Raw genomic sequence first — 20,294 nt, 5'->3', positions numbered from 1 at the left:
GCTGAACATACAATCTGTCAGTATTGGTTTGGCGCGTGGAAAATTCCGAATTACTCTTTCGTAACCTCCAACCATATTTCCTTTCAAATCTTTTTGGCCCTCAAACTTACCCCCCCCTCTGATATTGGGGGGAGGCAAGTATCCTTGTTGGAAACTTTAAAAATTTCCTCCTGAAAACAATCTCAGCTAAATTGGATTTTATTGACGAATTTTGAATGATTTTAATAAACCAAAAAAAAAGTAAATGGAAAAAAGAACAAAAGCAAAAGAGCAACAATTGTTGGGCGGAAAAAAGAGAAAAGTCAGTGCGGGGCTTCATCACGTACCCAATTTAAATAACAATAAAATCAGCAACCCCCTCTTTTTGGTGGTTAAAGCCACACGACCGAATTTATGTGGCCTTCTGTCCAACGCAAATACAATGCAAAATAATGGACACCATATTAAGCCAATTTGGTTATTTTGTTCTTCTGGGGTTTGATTTTATTAATAAAATTATTAATAATAATCCACTTCTTTGGTTTTTAAACATGGAATTTTTTAAATAGGGCAAACACGTGCGGGGATGTACTAAAGGACAAAATGAAAAACTTGTTTTAAGGAAAATTTTTACAAAAATTTCCTTTCATCAATATTATCCTTTTAAATGAAATGTCAATTTTAAACTAATTAGTTAAATTAATTAATTTTTTATGCAATTGAAATTATTAATTGCGCTTCTCTCCTCAAGACCATATATAATAAAATAAATTTATCAAAATTAGACGATATTGCCAGATTAAAAATTCTAAAGGAGAACACCCACAAAAATCTTCCCCTTTTGCCAAAACGTAGCGAATTTATTACATAATTCATTCACAAAATGAAGGAAAACTCATTGATATTTCTCGTCATTTAGCATCTTTTAATTCCTCGTGGTACCCTTATTAATTAGTCTGTGTGGCTTGAGGAAATTGGCATTGAGACGCAATTCTTGCTTTTCATCGTGCCAATGCCTATTCATGTATACAACATGAAAGATCTGTGGGGGGTCACATAAATCACTCTCTTGAAAATTTTTGATGTGACTCACATGGTTGAGAGTTGGAAAAGCTTTTTTTCACATTCGTTGATTGCCAAAAATTCCATCTGTCGAGAAGATTTTCCACACTCAGCAGAAGCTCCTCCAATAAGCTTCTACACGGCTTCCACACTTTATGACCGCTGACATTTCGGGATCATTTCCCATTGAAATTTTCCACGTGCTGGGAGGATTCAATGCGGAAATCACGATAAATGCAGAAAAAATTGGAAGTTATTGTGCACAAAAAAAATGTATTGACGGAAATTGGTGGAAATGAAACATTTTTGTGGTAATAAACACCGCGTTTGATCTGCAAATGCAATAATGAAATAGTTATCCGGGCATTATTACTAAAATTACCACCCACTGTGCCAATGCAACTATAGTAATGCCCCCATGAGGGATTCAATGGCTATACATATAAATCCCACCCAAAAATTCATTCACGATTCCAATTTCTATACTTCTCAATTCATTGCACGTCTCCATGTCAATGGTTCGGGCATTTTTGTGTGCATTTATCAAGCGCAAAATTATTTTGGCATACAAAAAGCCACAAAATTCAATTTATTGCCCCTCACAATGATGAAGATGTGATTGACCCACGTGGGCATTATTGTATAATTTTTTCGCACCGGGAGCCCTGTAATTGCATACGTACTCCCACCCCCGCCCCCTTCTTTTTCAATATTATATTTGTATGTAATTCCATAATGACATTTATCGTGATTCCGTATGCATTTCCCATCATGGCTGGGACACAATAAAATTGTGACAAAAGTGAAAGAGTCGCCCTGAAATTATCATTATTATCACTGTGTGAATGTACAAAATTTATTCATTAATAAATATGTTGAGGAAATTCCAATTATATACGTATTATTGCAAAATATTTAATTCACATTGAATTGCAGGTTGCGTGCAAATAAAAATGCATCGACACCCCTATCTCAAATTAAGGTTCCAATTGGGGGTGATATTTCAAACTATTTAATTTATATACTTTTATTTATGTAACTGTAGTTAATCAATTAAAATCTATGAATCTTTAATTATACCATAATTAGGAATTATTTTGCTTTGAATTTTTATACTTTGCCGCACATAAAGTTAAGGAAAAATATATATTTTCATTTTCCTTTAATCCAAAGCTTCAAGAGCTGGGCTTTGCTTTAAACTCTCTGATATGAAAATTCAATTTCAAATTTAATTTACAATGAATTTCTCATGATAAAGTGGATGGCATGAATTAATTTATAATCCGCTAAAAAGTTAATTGGTTTATTGGGTTAACTTTCTGCATGACTTAAGGAGGAAGTTACTAACTTCGCGTCGTCTTCTCACCGCGATTTCTTTCTCCACAAACCAACTGGCTTTTGACTTGAGAAAAAGCTGCATTCTCACATTGGCGACGCGATAAAAAGTCAATTCAATCGATAAGATGCGATACTCCGCTGTAAAACAGTGATTTAGCAGGAAATTACCTCCAGCAAATACATATTTCCGTCTCTGGGTGAAAAACTGCAATGGGATGTCACACTATCAGCGCGCGGAGTTAAGTTGAAGTGATGAAGCATAACGTTATTCTCCAACATTACTTGGCGGTCACAGCATGACTTTTCGTGTAGTTGAGTCAATTAGCAAGTGACGGTTTGAAAGAGAAGAGACATGGTGTGTTGAAAGTCTTGCTATATGCGTGAATGTGTGACAAGATCAAGCGGAAAAGTTCTATATGCAAATTTTCGACGCAATTTCTCTGCAAACTTTTAAAAGAAAAAATAAATGTGAAAAAGTAGTAAATTTTCTAAAGGAATTCAGAATTTATTTTTAGTCTATTGATTGTGAAAAAAAAGAAAAATGAAAAGCCAAAAAAAAAGCTCAGAGAAGTCACTTAAAATGATGCACCCTAGTGCGAAGAGGAAAATTAAGATTGATATATTGTATGGCAAAGAGTAAGAACTTCCGGTCAAACATTGAGGATGCTACAGCAGTTTTCCATTCTATTTCAACATTTGCACAGAGTTGGTTGTTTTTCATCCACCCTCTAGAGCCACCACCCCTATGTAGTGCCCTTTAACCCCTTTCCCATGTGAATTGCACAATGAAACTTTTGGTGTAACAAAATTTTATTGAAACATACGCGTTGTCAGTATTGTTCAAAAATGCGAATAAAAGTTGAAATCTTTCAATGTAATCCGATTGGATGGTATTCTCATTTCCCAAAAAGACTGCTCCCACATATATAGCATACATACATAGCAAAATATGGGGTAAGGGTGAAAATATTCGGCACATTTGCAGTGTTTGAGCAAACAATCGCATGAAAATGCGTAAAATTGCGTCCGCTGTATTACGATTATGTTCTCATTTGCTATGAGATTCATCCCTTCTGGATATTTTTTGAGTTTATTTTACTGCAAAACTTTTTACAACCCTATGGAATTTTTTAAACAAATAACCCAGGAAGTCTATGCTAGGAAGCTTCATTCACTTTGTCCCTTTTGTGCATACATAAAAGTTGTGTAGCAAAAATTCTCCACATATAAATGTTTTGAATGTGGGTACAAGAAAAATCCTTGTTGGCGCATAATCAATTGAGTATGATCAATTCATGAAGAATATACCCCCTGCATTGTGATTCAATGTGAAATGCGAGAGTTAAGAAAGAGAAAAAATGCCATTTTTCAACTTGCAATCATATATAATCGTAAATCTCACACTTGGCAGAATGGCATAGTGTCTTATTTCAACCATCATATTTCAGCTCAACACTCAACTTCTTGCACGGGCAGCAAAAGTTTTGTCATCGATGAAAAATTGCATGTCCTTCGGATGTGCCAGAAACGATAGCAGCTCCATATATAGCATTTTGGCCACACAATTACGGTCCATCGGAGGCACAGATTTTCTTTTCTTTTGCCCTCCACCCCCAATAGCTAAGAGAAGGAATTGCCAATAAAATTGATTTATTCACATTTCAATTCTCCATCCCCTGATAAATGCTATCTCACAAATTGCACCACGTATAATCAGTTAAAGTTAATAAATTTTATAAGTTACATATTTTTGTTGATTAGATACGCTCCAATTGCGATTTATTGGATAAAACCCAATTCTATATGATGAGAAATTTCCCATAATATATGAAAACCTTCAAGTCAGCGAGAAAAAATGAAAATCCGCCACACAGTGAAAGTATTTTATTTTTTTGGATAAGAAAGTTGAGGAAGTTATAACAGAATGATCAATCACATGATGACAAAATTGAATTTCTACTCAAATTGAGCAAAGAACTAGGCAGAAAAAACTCTAATGTGGTTTTCCGAGAGATTACTTGAGGAAAGCGAGGAAAGCTCATTTTCTTAACATATTTCCAAAAAATTCACAAAAATAGAATTCATCCCTTTCTCTACTTACAAAGAGGCGAAAACGTAAAAATCTCTTTGCCCTTTCGAATATTTATTTCCATCCAAATCAGTGGGTAAAAGGGTAATTTAGAACCCAGAAACAAATAAATGTAAATGGATGAATTTGCCAAAAATTATTTCACCGAACATTTATTGTGCTCAGTGGTAGGGAAGAGTTTTCAAATAAAATTGGCAACTTTGGCAATTATTGGTTACTTAACTAAATTAAATTAGTTGGTGGATTTTTATTATATCAGCGCTAAGGCGGTGAAATGAACCCCATTAGTATCATATGTGTTGGAAGAAATATTCTCCTCTCTTTCAAATAATTTTTGAACCTTTTGTCGGGTTGACGAATCCGCTGAATCGCAATGTAATCCCACTCCGGGTGGAATCCAATTCTCGTACTTTTGTTAAATGATTCGGAAAGTCAGTGTGATGGATTTTTTTTGTGTGTGTGTTTGGTGCCACAAGAGAAACACCCCCACTGTGTACAACATTCCACCCCCTGTGGGATGATATCATTAGCATCATTTGCAATCATTTGTATCAATTTCACCGAATCTGCCATCCTTCGTCTAGACGTGAACACACGCCATCCTCCCCCAGCCACCCCATTGCATTCCGTCACAGCATTTGTAATTGAATGTCGCGAAGTGTGTCCCCATTGTCGTGTGCGATATGGCTCCGAGGAAATTGGGAAATTATCCAAATTGACTCGTTTCCGTAAATATAAATAAAAGTCACAGCTATGAATATTTATTGCTGTGAAAATCGTGGCGAAAACGGTGACGTTCAGAGGTTACAACCCTTCTCTCAAGGGGTTGATGTCACAACATCCCCCACGAGGTACTAAATTTTCACTGCTTTGACGCAATGATTTTTAAACGAGCAACTCTATGGAACCCTTTTGTGACCTTTTTCTTGTGCACAAAAAAAATGAGCAAAGGGTTGAAAATATGGGGAGGTTTTGAATTAAATTTTGCTTTTAATTTTCTAACAAGTTGTTTCGATGTTGAGGATGTTGTATGCAGTGTTTGTAGCAAGTTCTTAAGGAGGGGAAATTTCTTTTTTCCAATTTATCGTGGAGTTTTAAAAGGTACGAGAAAGCTTTATAAGAAGAAGAATTTAATTAATTATTTAGTGGAGTAAACAGTTTTAATTGAAATTAAGATTAAGATAAAAATAATTTTATAAAGAAATCTTAAGAACGATTAAATTTGAATTAAATTAATCATAATTATCATAGAGAAAAGATGCTTCAGATTAATACTAAAATTGTAGAAAAAACAAGCAAAGTTTCAATCAAATTTCCATTAAGAAAAGAAAAGCTCAACAGCCAAATCCATAAGTTAAGTATGTAGCTGTTCTTTATCACAAAATCTTTGTTAAAAGTGTGCTAAAAATGTCTAAAAATACTTCTTAAAACCACTTCGTGGGGAATTCCATGATCTGATGTATATTTTTGGAATATACCCACTTGAAATTCCCGAAATTCTGGTTTTATAATAAAACTCCACCGTTGAAGAAAAAAAAGGTAATTTTCTCCACAAGAACCTCTTAACACCAACTTACACTCAGTTTGCTATTTATAGAGTGATGTACTGGCGATTATCGGACAAGTCCCATTGAGGGGCATTTAACTCCAATTAACGACAATTTCGACTTTCGTCGCATGATCGATATGGGGAGTAATTTACATAATAAGACGCAGGCACGACATAGAGTTAAATTTCTGCGGTCACCGCCTTTCAAGAGCACCTCTGTGTGCGGTGATTCATGCATTATTGAGAATAGAGTTTACAAAATGGGTAATATAGAAAAGGAAATTGATACTATCGCGGACCAAAGGGTTAATAATGACCAACAAAGTTCTTGGGGGGGAGGCTCAATGAAAAATTAAGAAAAGTAATTAGATTAGGGGAATTGGAGGTAAATTGTCGTCTCCCAGGAGGTAATTTAATATTGTATTATAGCCAAAGAAGGAGTTATGTAAAAGCAAAGTTCTCCTCAATTATTCAATTGAATTACATTCCAACAATCCATCGAGGTGGAAGAGATGAATTTAATTCCAAAATTGTTGAGGTGAAATTATCTAACAACCACCTCCCCCAAAAAAGTTTGACCTGCATGGACAAAAATTTATGATGATGGGGTAAAACCTTATTGAATATTCAGCAAGGAGTTTTCTGCGGGAAAAGAATTCTTTCTCAGTGGCAATCAAATAAAATACGCTAAAAGTTTTTGAGTAAAAGTTTTCTGGCATTTATCTTGTTGTTCTATTTCCACATCTCGAGCTCTGTGCCACGTTGTACCGAGATTAGAACACTTTTAGCGAGATGGAGAACATAAAAAAGAATGGCATTCATCGTCTTCTTTCATGATGATGCCTTCTCCTTCAACTTCGCGCACTCAGAGCAATTCTTTGGAGAAAAAAAAAAGCGCCACAAGTTGTATGTCGCGCAGTGGATTAATGAAGAAGGAGTGGATTTGAGCCTCAAAGTGAAAGTTTTTCTCTTCATAAAGAATTTTTCGAAAAGTTTCTCATTCTTGGGCAAAAAAAATGGAAATGAAGATGATGAGCTGAGATATTGCAATTGGAGGTAATATAGAGAGAGATTGTCGCCTCATTAATTCGAGACGTGCAATTTCCATGATTTTTTTTGTGCCAGTTGGAGATGAATTAAATTGATTCGAATGCACTGATGAGTAAATACAGGGGTGGAAAGTTGAACTGCGATAGTTTTTTATCTTAAAATTGATTTAGAAATTTTATTTTTTTCATTCTTTAAAATTTTTGTGCTGACTTTTTATAAATCTCATTATTCTGCTTCATTTAGGTTTTTTTTACTTATGATTTCAAGAAATACAAATTTTCCTTTTAATTTTTCTTTATATATCACTCCACACATCCTTTTGTTTTTAAATTTAAAAAAAAGAATTTTTAAACCTTTTTATTAAGATTAATACAGGAAAACTAAAAAAACAAAAAAAAATACTTTTAATTTCTTAATTTAAATTAAAAATCACATCAACTGACCCACAGTGTTGCATCCTCACACAGATAGAACGAATTTAAAGAGGGTTCGAAAATCATGTGCTCCTGACTTTTACGATATAAATAAAAATAATAGTGCCACCCTCGAAGTATATTATTGGAGTTGCAGGAGAATAAATCACTTTATGGTGGCATAATAAAGACATTAAGTGAAACTCTCCTTGCGATTTCCTTAAACACCCTGACACTTTGGAACGATGATGATATCGCATGACAATATTCTCCCGACACTTTTATGGACCCCCTTATTTCAAGAAAAAAGGAAACTTCCTTTCGTTTCTCTTTGCTGCCATCACCACCCCCTTGCATCCATTTTTGTTCTCCCCAAAAAGCAAGACGAAAAAGTCACTGAGAGTTGTCCCCTTTCTTTGCAGAATTCAATTCGGCACAACTTGTCACTCCACAATCGATTTATGCGTGTCCAGAACGAAGGCACCGGTAAATCATCGTGGTGGATGCTGAATCCGGACGCAAAACCGGGGAAGTCGGTGCGACGGCGGGCCGCCTCTATGGAGACATCCAAGTTCGAGAAGCGCCGAGGGAGGGCGAAGAAGAGGGTGGAAGCTTTAAGGAATGCACAAGCTCTAGGTAAGAGAGGAAAAAATGGCAGGAAAAGATACGGGAAAGTTTGCCACGGAATTGGAATAAATTGTATGTGGTGAAATAAATCTTTCAGGGGTTGCGGCAGTGCTCAATGATGCCACACCGTCGCCAAGTAGTAGTGTCAGTGAGGGTTTGGATCTCTTTCCCGATAGTCCCCTGCATAGGTAAGCATCAGATCTTACTTGCTTTTTTATCGTCTTTAAAATTTTTTCAATGATTTTTACTTGGCTCCATGAATCTATTCAAAATTTTGCATTTTAGAATTTTAGAAATTTTTTTATTCATTTTGAAAAAAACTTTAAAAATTAAGGGATTGATTTCTAAAGAAAATATGAAATTCATCTCTTATTTATTTCTTAGACTCTTTTAAGCTTTCGATGTTGTTTCAAGTACATAATTAGTCAGTAGTTTAAAAGTAATTATTTATCATGTAAATAAATGCAATGCAATTTTTTATTTTCTAGATTTTATTTAAAATTTTCTTTTATTTTTTTTTCATTTTTGCAAAACCACCAAAATTCCCTCAAAAAATCATCCTTTCATTAATTAAAAAAAACTTCTAAATGATTGGAAAAATGCATGAAAAATCTAGCGGAGGTTTCCAATTGTCTCCTGATTTCCGGCAACGTGCCTCATCGAATGCAAGCTCGTGCGGGCGGTTGAGTCCAATCCCGGCTGTGCTGGGTATTGAGCCGGATTGGGGATACCCACAGGATGACTTTGTCCCAACCACAACAGCCAGCACAACTGCTGCTACCACAACGGCTCAGGGCTCGGCGCAGCTGGATCAGTTGGCTGGTTCTCTGGCCGATGATCTCACGCTGCAGTCAGAATTTATGCAAGGGTCAGTATTTGTTTTTTTTTTTTTTTTTTTTTTGCAACTGTTGAAGCTCCTTTTAATCAGCATCAAACCCAAAACATTCACATCTCGCCATACTTCCTCCTTGAAACATCTTTCACCACTTTCCCTCAACGCTCTCTTGCTCTTTTCTCAAATAAATCATCTTACGCCTTGACACGAACACGCACCACGGAGATGCTAAGATATTGTTTAATGTGAGAGACCTGGCAACTCACCAGGCCAAGTCATTTACACTTTGATGACCACCAAATGGGCGTGAATGAGAGTAAAAATTTCTATCAATGGTTTTTTAATTGATGCGCAATGTGGTAAAAAATGCAAAAATATTTTCTTTGGTTATGCGGGGTGAGGAATCAAATAAATAAATTCTACCATGAAATAAATAAAAACAAGCATCAAATGGTCGGCAGTTGGGAGGAAAAATGAACCACATGTGACATGCAAAATTGGCTTGAAAAATTTTGCGATAAATTAATGGACAAAGTGGTTGGGTGCAAAAAAATCGGTTAACCAGGTACTGATTTACTAAATTGCCCGCAAAATTCGAAAATGAGGACTTCATAATAAAATTCCACCTGTGTATAATTATTGACATTAAAACAAATTTAATTTCGTTATGTAATTCACCACAGAGCTTTGTAATTTTAATTTAATTTTCCACTCTATTAATGCCCGTAGTTTAGTGCACGAAATTTTCACACTATAAATGGGATTTTATTACAAATTATTGTAACGAATATTTGCATTTCTTTCCTAAATCACCTTGAGCATGTTTTTTTGCATTAATTTTTGGAATGATATTGCGAGTATTTAGTGGATAAGTTTATTGATATTTATGAAGAACATTAAAATATCCATCTTCATTGAGGGTAAATTAATGTAATTTCAAGGAAAATTGCAGCAGAAAAATATTATCACGACCCTTTTTTTCTTTCAACTGATCATACGGTTGGAGTAGGTTCAATACAGCGACCACGCAGCTCCACAATCAACCTCCACCACCGTACCAGGCTACCCAGTCCTATGCCCTGCACGCTACAGTCGCTCAAACGTATGCAATGCACCAGAATCAGTGTCCCATTCACAGGATGCAGCCATGTTCGTGTATGCACCATAACAATACGAGAGAGGTACGTTGGAACAACGCTCCAACGTCTGCGGAAACGTTTAATTTTTGTTTTTTTTTTTTGCTTTTGCAGAGCATGTCACCAGCTTCGGGAACGGGGATGTCACCTTCGTATCCACACAGTGAACCCTCACCAGATCCAATGGGCAGCTACAACTCTGTAATTATTGGATCGAGATTAGCACCTAGGCCATCATCGAGTAGTCCACCACTTACACCTCAGACAGTTCCCATCAACAACGGTGAGTTTGAGAGCTTTTTAACGTTCTTTAAGACTATTATAAAAAGTTGTTTAGATATTGTTAAGAATTTGAAATTTAAATTAAAAATAAAAGAAAAGTTTCGAATTCAGAAAAATTATTTTCCAACATTAAAAATTAATTTTTCTCATTTATTTTCACATAAATTCTAGAAATAATAATTCTTAGACAGCTTTAAAGCTTTTTGAATTTAGATTTAAAGCTTTTTATTTACTAAAAAATACATTTCCTTTAGAAAAGATCCAAACTTTCTGATTTTTTCTTACAAGAAATTTATTTTCTTACCATTTTTTTTCCAAAGAGAAATGTCCTTAATTTATTATTATAGCAACCAAGATTCAAGAAGCAAGACAGCTTCCAAAAAAAAGAGAAGAATTTATTTCATATCCGGCAGCAATAAATAAATAAATATAGAATGTTTGGTCCTAAAAATAAAGCTTTTCTCTTTCGTCCTTTTTTGCAGGTGATGCTCCATCGACGCTCATGGGTCAATTTATGGAGGCGCTCAACAATCAGGCCATCATTGATGATTTAGGACTAAATATAGATAGTTTTCACGGAGGTCTGCCAAATGTTGACGAAGTAGGTGGAGAGCCTTTGGGGGGTTTTGGGGTTACGCCACAAATTCATTGCTCCAGTTCATCGACTTTCTTCTAGGTTATCAAGCATGAGCTTAGCATGGACGGCTCACTGGACTTCAACTTCCCCATTTCACACCACAATATGACCACGTCGCACTCATCGAGCGTCTCGACGGTCACGGATAGTAGCATCGTCAACACACTGTCCGGCCCATCGCCGCAGACGGCAGCAGCACACGCCCCCGTTCAATATTCCACGAGGACGAGCGTGACCCCGCCGTCGTGGGTGCACTAGGCCGAGGCGAATCACCATTGCCCATGGGTAAGTGTCCGCATCTCCGGTCATGTGGGGAAAAAAAGAAAATTCCTCCATTGTGGCTCTCTTGTGCTTTTACCCGGCATGGTCCCACGCACAATATTGCGAATCTTGACGGCAAGTCAATTAAAATTCCACCAATTTTTGCGTGCCGATAAGCAAAATCAATTAATCACGTACCACACCGCACTGCAGATGGCTAGTGGATGGAAAAAAAATCTCCATTAATTACCTTTCTATCCCATTAAACAATGCGTTCGCACAGAAATTGAGGAATTGCTCGGTGCGCTGAAAAGTGCGAGTGGTTTGCGTATCATCAAAATTCTTTTCAGTTTTCTTTTTTGCTTTAATTTTTTCTTTTAATTTTAATTTACTCTCAGGGATGAATGAGTTGGGGGTGGAGAGATAGGGTGGGGGAGATCTTGGTGAAAGTATTTCCTCTGAGGAAAGGAAATCTTTCTTATTAGAAATCTGAAGAAATTACAAGGAAAAATTACATTTAGTACAGGGTGGTTCAACAAAGGTAATATTATAATTTTGTAGATGATCAAAATACATTTTAAGAAGAACCAGAAAGACTTCCAATTTTTCATAAAATAAGCTAGGAAAAATTGAGAAATAATTTCCAAAAAACGCTGTTTTTATACAAGAAAAGCATGAAACATATGCGTCAATGTTTCATAACTATTTTTTAAATTAATTTCTGGATTATTGTCCAATTTATTTTCAAAAAAATCATTTATCTTTGATTTAGCAGTCAATGAACTTTCATGAGTGAAGGATTGTTGAGAAAAGACCTTCTTTAGTATTTTTATATTATAATTTTCATGCAATGTTTCAAAGATATGCCTGAAGAATAAGGAAAAAAGTCTCGAAATGTCATATAAAAATATAATGGAGAAAAAACTAAAGAAGATCTTCTTCTAAGCTCCTCTGCCCGAAATGAATTTAAAGAAAATGAGAAGAAATTTTTATTAAACGTTATTCTTTCTTACAAGGGGTCACCCTATTCCTTGAACTATGTGTAGTTTATTGTTCTCCCAACCCCTCGCAGAAAGAAACCATCAAGAGGGAGAAAATTACGAGGGGAAATGAAACATTTACAGTGCAGTTCTTCCTCTTTTAATTTATTCCGTCAATTTTTGCTGATTATTTCGCGTGAATGGATAAACTGTGTGTTGCCAATGACGATGGTGTAGTACTCACCCTATTCATGGTCCGAAGCAGCTCAATCAGGCGGAGACTTCTGGGTGGTGGGTGAGTCATCGCGCCTCTTGGAAGTTGGCCGAAAATATGCGGAACGCTTTTAGATATTCCGAGTGCATGAGCACTGTGAGGAATTTATCCAATTTGTCACGATTTACTAAGCTTTGATTAAGCCAATTTATGCAATTTATCCACTTCCAATCGCTCTCAATTCAATCAACACAACCATATGATGTAAATTCAACAGTGCTAATCTGCGCTAAATGACCAGTTAATCTTATTTGATGGAATTGTGTCAATTTCGCAAACTCCAAAGTGGATTATTTTGTTAAGTTTTAGTTAGAGCTCTCTCTCTCTGTATTTAAAAAATAAAGAGCTCACACAGTTCTCATTGGCATCAGATGCAGATATTCCCGGAAAGCTAATCTTGCATTTGCAATCAAACATTCAACATTGAAAAAAAGAACTCGCGAGTTCTTCTTCATTTAATGAAGATGAAAGAAAAATTTCACATTCATAAAGCCAAAAGAGAGATTCCTTTGAGAATTTATTCAGATGATGATTCTTGGACAAGAAAAGTCTGCTAAAAATCCCAGCATGATTTTTTCTTTACGGCTTTTTTCATCCTGTGAGAAGAGGTTGTGGCGTTGAGAGAAAAAAGCTCAGAGTGAACGTGGGATGAGCTTTCATTTGCTCAGGGGCGTACATTATTAATTTATATGGAGCTTCCTTGCTAAATGTTTTTTAATTTGCTATTTAAGTCCGCTTCGGAAGTCTTCCTCAGGCAATGGAAATCGAATAGGCGGAAGTCCAAAGCTCATCTTCTTTAGCTGATATACTTGCCATAGGGGGAGGGGGTGACTTAAATATTTTCTCAGTAAAAAAATAACAGAGGAACAACCTTTAGTGTTTTATGCCATCGTGTAAAGCTCAGGATATTAATTCTTTGATGAATAATATTGAAGTTATAATCAAAGAAAAATATCAAATGAGAAGATTTTTTCTTGGGATATTTAGTGAAATAAAAATACTTAAATATATTTAATCTAAATCCTAGAAGTCCTTAAGAAATTAATTTTTTTCTTCAAATTTTTAGACCTTCTCAGAATTGTTAAAAAATATAAAAAAAGCCTAAACTTTTCAAAAATTTATAATTACGTCTTCAAATAAAATTCCTGGAATTTTGAGAGATCCTTGAAAATCCCTTACGCTGAAAATCTCAAGGTGAGCAAAATTAGCTACTTAAGTATTCCCAGGAAGTTTCCGGCAAAAAGACACCCCTCGATAAAATTAAAATTAAACCCCTCACACCCAGGAATCACGTTAGTCACTTCATTAGAACACTTAAGTGCTTCGTCCTTTCTTCCCCATCGCACATCCCCTTTTTTCTCCGGGAGGGAGGATGGAGCGAGAGCCTTGACAGGAAGACGATGGAGAAAAAAAATTTAAATTGTTGAACAAAAAGAAATTGCACACACTCGAAGAAACTTTTCCACCCCTCACGACAACTTCAATTATATCCATCTCTTACTCAATTTGAGGTGAATTTAACAAGATGAAATTTATTAAGCACTCCTCAACGAATAAATTCGCCAAATCAAATACCTCTACCTACAATACTCAATTATGGAAAAATCAAAAAGTTCAACCTTATGTTGCCGACAATCTTCCTTTTGCCTGAGGGTGGATTTTCAACACACACACCCTCGCACGTGAAAAAAACTCCACAAATGTCGCAATAAAAGAATGAGAGGCAGCAGAAAGAGTCCTTGATATGAGATACCTTCCTTTACTTGTGGAAGTTACATCCTGGATACCTTTTTTGTGCGATTCCTCACACTTTCGGTAAATTGGGGGATTTTTACGTCCGAAGTGATTTTAAAAAAGAAACTTTCTCTCCGACGAGACAGTCCATTCCATCCCCCCACACTCGGACTTGCCACAAAATTTAATTTCCGCAAATCCCTGCGAGAGACGAGATTTCCCTAATTTAATGAATTATTCTGTTTTATTAATCAACTTAACTTAGAGGATATTTTGGGTTTATTTTTTTGAGGATGTTTTGTCGTTGATTTGGTTGTAGAAATAATTTTTTAATTCTATGAAAACGCGCGGAAAATAATCCTTTACAAGTGCCCTTAATTTTCCTCAAGAAAATTAATCTTTTCTATTACAATTTTCTTATGAATTGTAACATTCAATAAAGAATATTCTTGGTGGGATTCCTTGAATTTGAAAAGATCGAAAGAAAAACCGTGAAAATGGACTTTTGTTCTCACCACACGTGCTAAAGAAATTCGAGGTCTAATTTTGAGGGGACAAACCGCGAAGAAGCTTCATTGAATGGAAGAAATTTCCTTTCATTAAACCCCCCAAGAATGGCTGTTTGAAATTTTCCCTGTCAATAGGCATCATCTGGTGTGGGTGGAAAGCTGGGGAAAACCTCTCAGAGACCTTGCATGCCCGCTATTTTAAAATTCCCCACGATTTTTTTTTCATCTTTGCCTTTTTAACCGCAAATTTTCACTCTCGATATAAAAATGAATCAAGTCGTGGAAGGAGTGGTGATAGAGCTGGGAAAATGGGACGAAATTGTATGGTTGCATTGAAAATGTGAAATTGTGAGAAGAAAATTTAAAAGAATGCAAAGTCAATGTGGAAGGTGCGGGGGAAATGTAAAGAAATCCCTCAAGTTCTGATGTTACCAATTGAAATCACTCCTCAAGTGTCTTTCACTTTCTTTGATCTCCAACCAACTTTGCTGTGTTGAGTGTCTCTCTTTTGATATTTTCCACGTGAAACATCATTTTTCCAGGGAAATGGGACTTTTAAAAAGAAACGTGGAAATTACGCGGCTAGTTGATATTTCTCTTTTCATTCAGCTTTTTGTATTCTTACTTGGAAAAGAGCTTTTGCTGATGGAATGGTTGCTATATATTTTTTTCTTTTATATATTTTATCACGATACTTAATTTAAATGGAACTTAATTTGACCTTTTTCGTACGATTCCTGATTTTGAAAGCTTGTCAGAGATTTTAAGGAATTGAACTATACCAAAGCATCGCTGGAAAGCAAAAAAACAGCACCATTTTATTGAAATTAAAAAAAAGAATCTACAAAAAAATCGGAAAACGTATTAAAAGCTTTTTGGAAAATTCTCTGATTTTAACTTTCGATTTTTCCAAGGATTTTCTCCATTTTCCTGTAAAATAAATCAGCCATTAAAGCTTAACGACTTTAAACTTCCGTTTTCCGGATCTCCATTGCCTCCAGCCTGGCACGTTCCCCACCCACCTACCCTCCTCTTTTGAGCTCTCCTCTCTTGGCATTACACAAAGTGCCTCCATCAGTGGCATCGTCGTCTTTTTCAATTCATACAAAGCGCAAAAGCGTCAATTCATGAAAAGCGCTACAAGTGAAATACAGTCCTCGTTTTCTTTTCAAATTCATTTTTCAACATGAGCACTCAAGACGATTCAATGAGAGAATTTTCCCAGCATCCAAATTGATGGGAAAGGGAAGAAAAACTCCCGCTTATATCAGTGACGACAAATCAGCAATCATTATCTGTATCGCAGTAAATTTTCTCTTCTCGTCCTTTCCATGCTTTTTGCATCTCAAAAGAAATTTCCACGAGAGGGAGAGAGAGAGAGGAAAATTCCTCTGCGAAGCATTAAAATTGATAATACGGGAAAATCACATGATTTAAGGAGGGCATGATGGTGAATTTTCCAGTCACATGCGGGAACTTGTCGTGTGTGATGGTGTGGAAATTATTTGGACTTGTAGGGTAAATAATAAATAAAAATAAATGGCGGAAGATTCAATTTGCAAGAAATACTCCACCAAGCGTTCACTGACTTTTCCATCCCGGATTGAATTTCCCAACAGCTGAAAAAATTCATTCTAGTGCGTATGGGGGAAGCCTAAGGCGAAATTGAAGCCTTTCTGTGGTACATACATAATCAAAAAGGGGTTAGTAAGTCGGGAAAATTATTGATTTCCTCAAATTGTTAAAGAGTTTTCTATTTTTGGAATTAAATTTGAACCAAGAGATTTTTTTCTTACAATATTTTTATCAAAATAATATAAATAATAAAAATTATTAGGTCCCCTAGAACACCCCTAAAATAGCAGAAAATAAATTCAGGATCGCCATAAAATTGCGGGAGTGAATCACCCCTTTAGATTTACGCGGTCGCTATCGTCACCGAGGGAATCCTCATTGGGGAGGGGGAGTCAATGGGGCTGATATACGCAAAAAAAAGTCCGAGCAATCGAATTTTACGACAACTTCCTCCACCATGCACATTCTCCTCCCTCACATCGTCACTTTGTCGCCATCGACAGCATTCCGGGATGAAATTTTCTTCCCATCTGCATGGCAATTTCATCCCGCAAAGAAAAACCACCCCTCCAGAGCGGCAAGTTAGTGTGCTGCAGGGGATGAAGTTTGTGAAAGAAGAGAGAGATGCAAAAAAACGTACATTTTGTGCGCGGAAGGTGGGTGAGACAATGACGCGAGGCTGTTGGGCCAGATTAAAATTTAATAATGAAGATGTCAAGAAAAATGCTCCCAACTTTATTAAATTATATTTAAAAATTCACGATAGGAAAAGTTCAGCAAGTCATTCTTCGCCAGCACCCAGCCCCATGCTGTGCCACCCTTCGCGGGCGTTTGCGGTGTGAAACGCACTAAATACGTGGGGGTGGCTTGATGTGAGAGTGGGTGACTCTTGAGGCGCCCTGAGGCACTCGATGACACAAACGTGGGGGGTAAAGTGTCAAAGGCACCTCATCACTCTCCACCGCGCTGGATGCTGCCATGTCGACACGAAGACTTTTATTTTATGGGGTGGCAAGAGAGGCATGAAATGACGTCTTGTTAACCAAACCGTCACCACCAAGAGCGGAGGAATATGTGCCGAGATAGACCAAGGGTCTCCACATTGCGTATATATTGTGGGGGTGGTGTACAGGATGAAGACGACAATAAGACGACAATGTCGTGGTGGTTATTGCATTAAGCTCAACACTCCTGAACTTTCGTGCGCTCAATCTTGGGAAATTTTCTCAGAGCCTCTAGCTATGGATTTCTTTATTACGAGGAGGATTCGTGATTTATGCAAATGTTAAAGGAGAAAAAATTGAACTATGAGTTAAACCACGTTTTAGATTTTTTAAATGTAAAATTATGCAAGGAGTGGTATTGTTGAATTTTCAATGGGCTTAGCTCAAATATTTGACGGTTCTTGACCTCAATTTTCAGAGGAATAAAAATTCTTATGGTCTAGAATCTCAATATTCTTTTTAATCTTTTCCTCTCCTTTACATTTCCTTTATACTTAAGATTTATTTAATAATTAGCTTTAAAAGTTCATAATATTTAGTAAAAAAATCAGCAATTTCCTCTAAGATTATATATAATTCTAACTCTTCCATTAAATCCTAATATTGGGCTAAATATTTAACGATTTTCTTAATCTTTCAATTGCAGTCATTAACCTCTGCTCTTTAACAAATTTATGCGCATAAAAGATGAATTGCAAAACCATTGATTAGCCCCTTGGCAAATGTATCAATTTCTTCTTCATCGTCTCTTATATTTTTGGGAGAAAAGGAAAATGAAGAGAACGTCGTACGAGGGGTTGGAAGCACATGGAAAACGATTCATCCCCAGTCAATTTTCCACCCGCTAATTGTGATCCCCTTATCATGGGGGAATATCATGATTCCAATTTTCAGCCGGATTTATTTTCATTTTCGCCCACCACCACACGTAAATTCTTCCCCACAGCACCCTCGTGCGCCTCTCCTTCTGCCATCGACATCCCATTAATACGGGCATTAACATGTTTTTCCTCCGCACTCAAAACAATCATCACCCACCCACCCGGGCAATTCCACGCCTCTCGGGGATTCCTTGCACAATCTTTCCTCCTAAATGGCCTTTGCACGACGACCCCTGCAAAATCGACTAAGAAGAAGCGAGAAGTGGAAAAAAAGGTCGTGAAATTGGGTGTCTGTTGAGGAATTTTATCTGTGCAGACAATTGCGGCATATCCGCTGTGCATTGTTCAAGCACCCACCACCACTCCTCCGCCACCGCATGCCTCTACTGGGAGTACTTTAGTCAACCCTCTGGGCTTACGACGTGCCAGGAGGGAGTCCCATGCAACCCCTTTCATTCGCACCCCACACCCCCGGAATCCGCAATATTTGCTGTGTGCTTGGCAAATCAACAAGTGGTATCTCTGACTCCTCGTAATGCGGTGAATTAACTGAAAAAGACTTGTTGTTTTTGTGTATTCCATGCTCAATCCCTTTTTGGCCCTTTCACCCCACATTTTACCATTTTGTAACGTTGTTCTGTTCCACACAGGAATTACCCCTTTTTTCTCAACATTGTGGTACTCCGGGGTTTTTTTTTCCTTTCGGGGTGAAAAGGTGGAAGAATATAAAGTCATAAAATGCTCCAATTTCTTATAAAGGAGAGTCTTCAAGTGGGAGGGCTTAGAAGTACCTTAAGCTCTTAAGTACTCCTGGGTTAGGTAATAAATTGTGGAAAATGCTTTTCACTTGGCATTTTCGTATTTTATTTTTAGCTTTTCCTCTTTGGAAAATTGATTTTATGAGCTGTTAATTATATTTTTTACTTGAACTACGTGTTATTTTTAGTTCTTTTGAGCAGAATTTAAAAAATTGCGCATTTAAACGTATTTTTTTAATGTTATGTTCTGTTTTTATAAGAAAATTTTCCCACAATTCTCTGAGCCTGATGAAGATAATTCTAACTCCCGAAATGTCATAGAAAAAGTTAAAAATGTTGAAATAAGATGTTTTTAGGTCTGGAGCTTGACATTTATTTTTTTTCGATTTTTTTTTTCAATTTCTAGGCAAAGAAGAGTGTTAAAAGGAACTATTTCATCTCTCCTTTTTATCTACTTCTCTACAAACCTTCTAAAAATAAAGATCAAAAAGAAAATCTTTTAAAAAATAAATAAGAATTGAAAAATTTGTAAAATTCATCCCAAAAATTTTCTTCCCTTGTATAAAAAGTAGGTAGTATTTCACATTGAAGTGAAACGCAAAGCAGTTGTTAAATTCTCTTCATCTTCCGTGATATGTGTGCAGTGCACGTTTAAATTCTCAATGATATCACTTTTCTTTCAATTCGATCTGCTGAGAAGTTTGTACGTCAATTTGAGTACGTCGTCTGGGTGAGAGAGTAATTGCTAAATATAATACCAACGACGTTGTACATTAAGCCCAACAGGTCGTGTCATTTAGTGGCTGCTGTATCAATTTACATGAAATTTGGCAAGGTAGTAAAAGACATTTTCATCTCTGCACCAATGTTTTATGTCAGTTCCACGAGATTTTTAGGTGGCCCCCACCTCCCAATTTAATGGGAATTTAATTTTGAAATCTTCAACACAACTCATTCGCGATGGGAGAATGTTAATGAAAGGAATTTTCGGTGGGAGAAATGGATTTAAATTATTATTTTATTCTCCTGCAGAGGAAATTAATTTAATTTTTATTATTTTTGTAGCCATAAAAATTTGTAAAATAAATTTAATTTGAGTTTTTATGGTCGTTACATTGTTGCAAATTTGAGAGTGTGAGAGAAAAAGAAAAGAACTCAAAGAAATTACAGACTAAATGTCTAGAAATTGGTCGATTGATCCTCTGAGCTATCAGCTTAAGTTAGATAGAGAGATAATATATTTTTTGTTAAATGTTTTACGTCAGTCTACCCAGTAAATCATTTCTTTTTTGTGTATTAAAAATGTTTCCACGAGATAGGT

At 36.2% G+C, this 20,294-nt stretch overlaps 1 protein-coding gene across 9 annotated transcripts in view; it reads left to right on the top strand.

Annotated features, from left to right (window-relative positions):
- Window positions 1–20,294, top strand: part of LOC129787216 (forkhead box protein O) — a 101,789-nt gene that overhangs the window by 78,151 nt on the left and 3,344 nt on the right. For 6 of the 9 annotated variants that reach the window (XM_055822606.1, XM_055822609.1, XM_055822604.1 and 3 more), the window contains exons 4-10: window positions 7,903–8,116; window positions 8,205–8,295; window positions 8,724–8,975; window positions 9,952–10,123; window positions 10,193–10,361; window positions 10,843–10,961; window positions 11,037–11,282. In XM_055822606.1, coding sequence (XP_055678581.1) covers window positions 7,903–8,116; window positions 8,205–8,295; window positions 8,724–8,975; window positions 9,952–10,123; window positions 10,193–10,361; window positions 10,843–10,961; window positions 11,037–11,255 — 1,236 coding nt within the window. In that variant the 3' untranslated portion in view covers window positions 11,256–11,282. Of the gene's footprint in view, window positions 1–7,902; window positions 8,117–8,204; window positions 8,296–8,723; window positions 8,976–9,951; window positions 10,124–10,192; window positions 10,362–10,842; window positions 10,962–11,017; window positions 11,283–20,294 lie in introns of all 9 variants that reach the window. The other 3 variants (XR_008750201.1, XR_008750200.1, XR_008750202.1) reach the window with 1 other exon arrangement.

The sequence above is a fragment of the Lutzomyia longipalpis genome, chromosome 1 (genome assembly GCF_024334085.1).
Source record: "Lutzomyia longipalpis isolate SR_M1_2022 chromosome 1, ASM2433408v1".
Taxonomy (NCBI): Eukaryota; Metazoa; Arthropoda; class Insecta; order Diptera; family Psychodidae; genus Lutzomyia; species Lutzomyia longipalpis.
The sequence above is the reverse complement of the archived record's forward strand: the minus strand, read 5'-3'. Positions and strand labels throughout refer to the sequence as shown.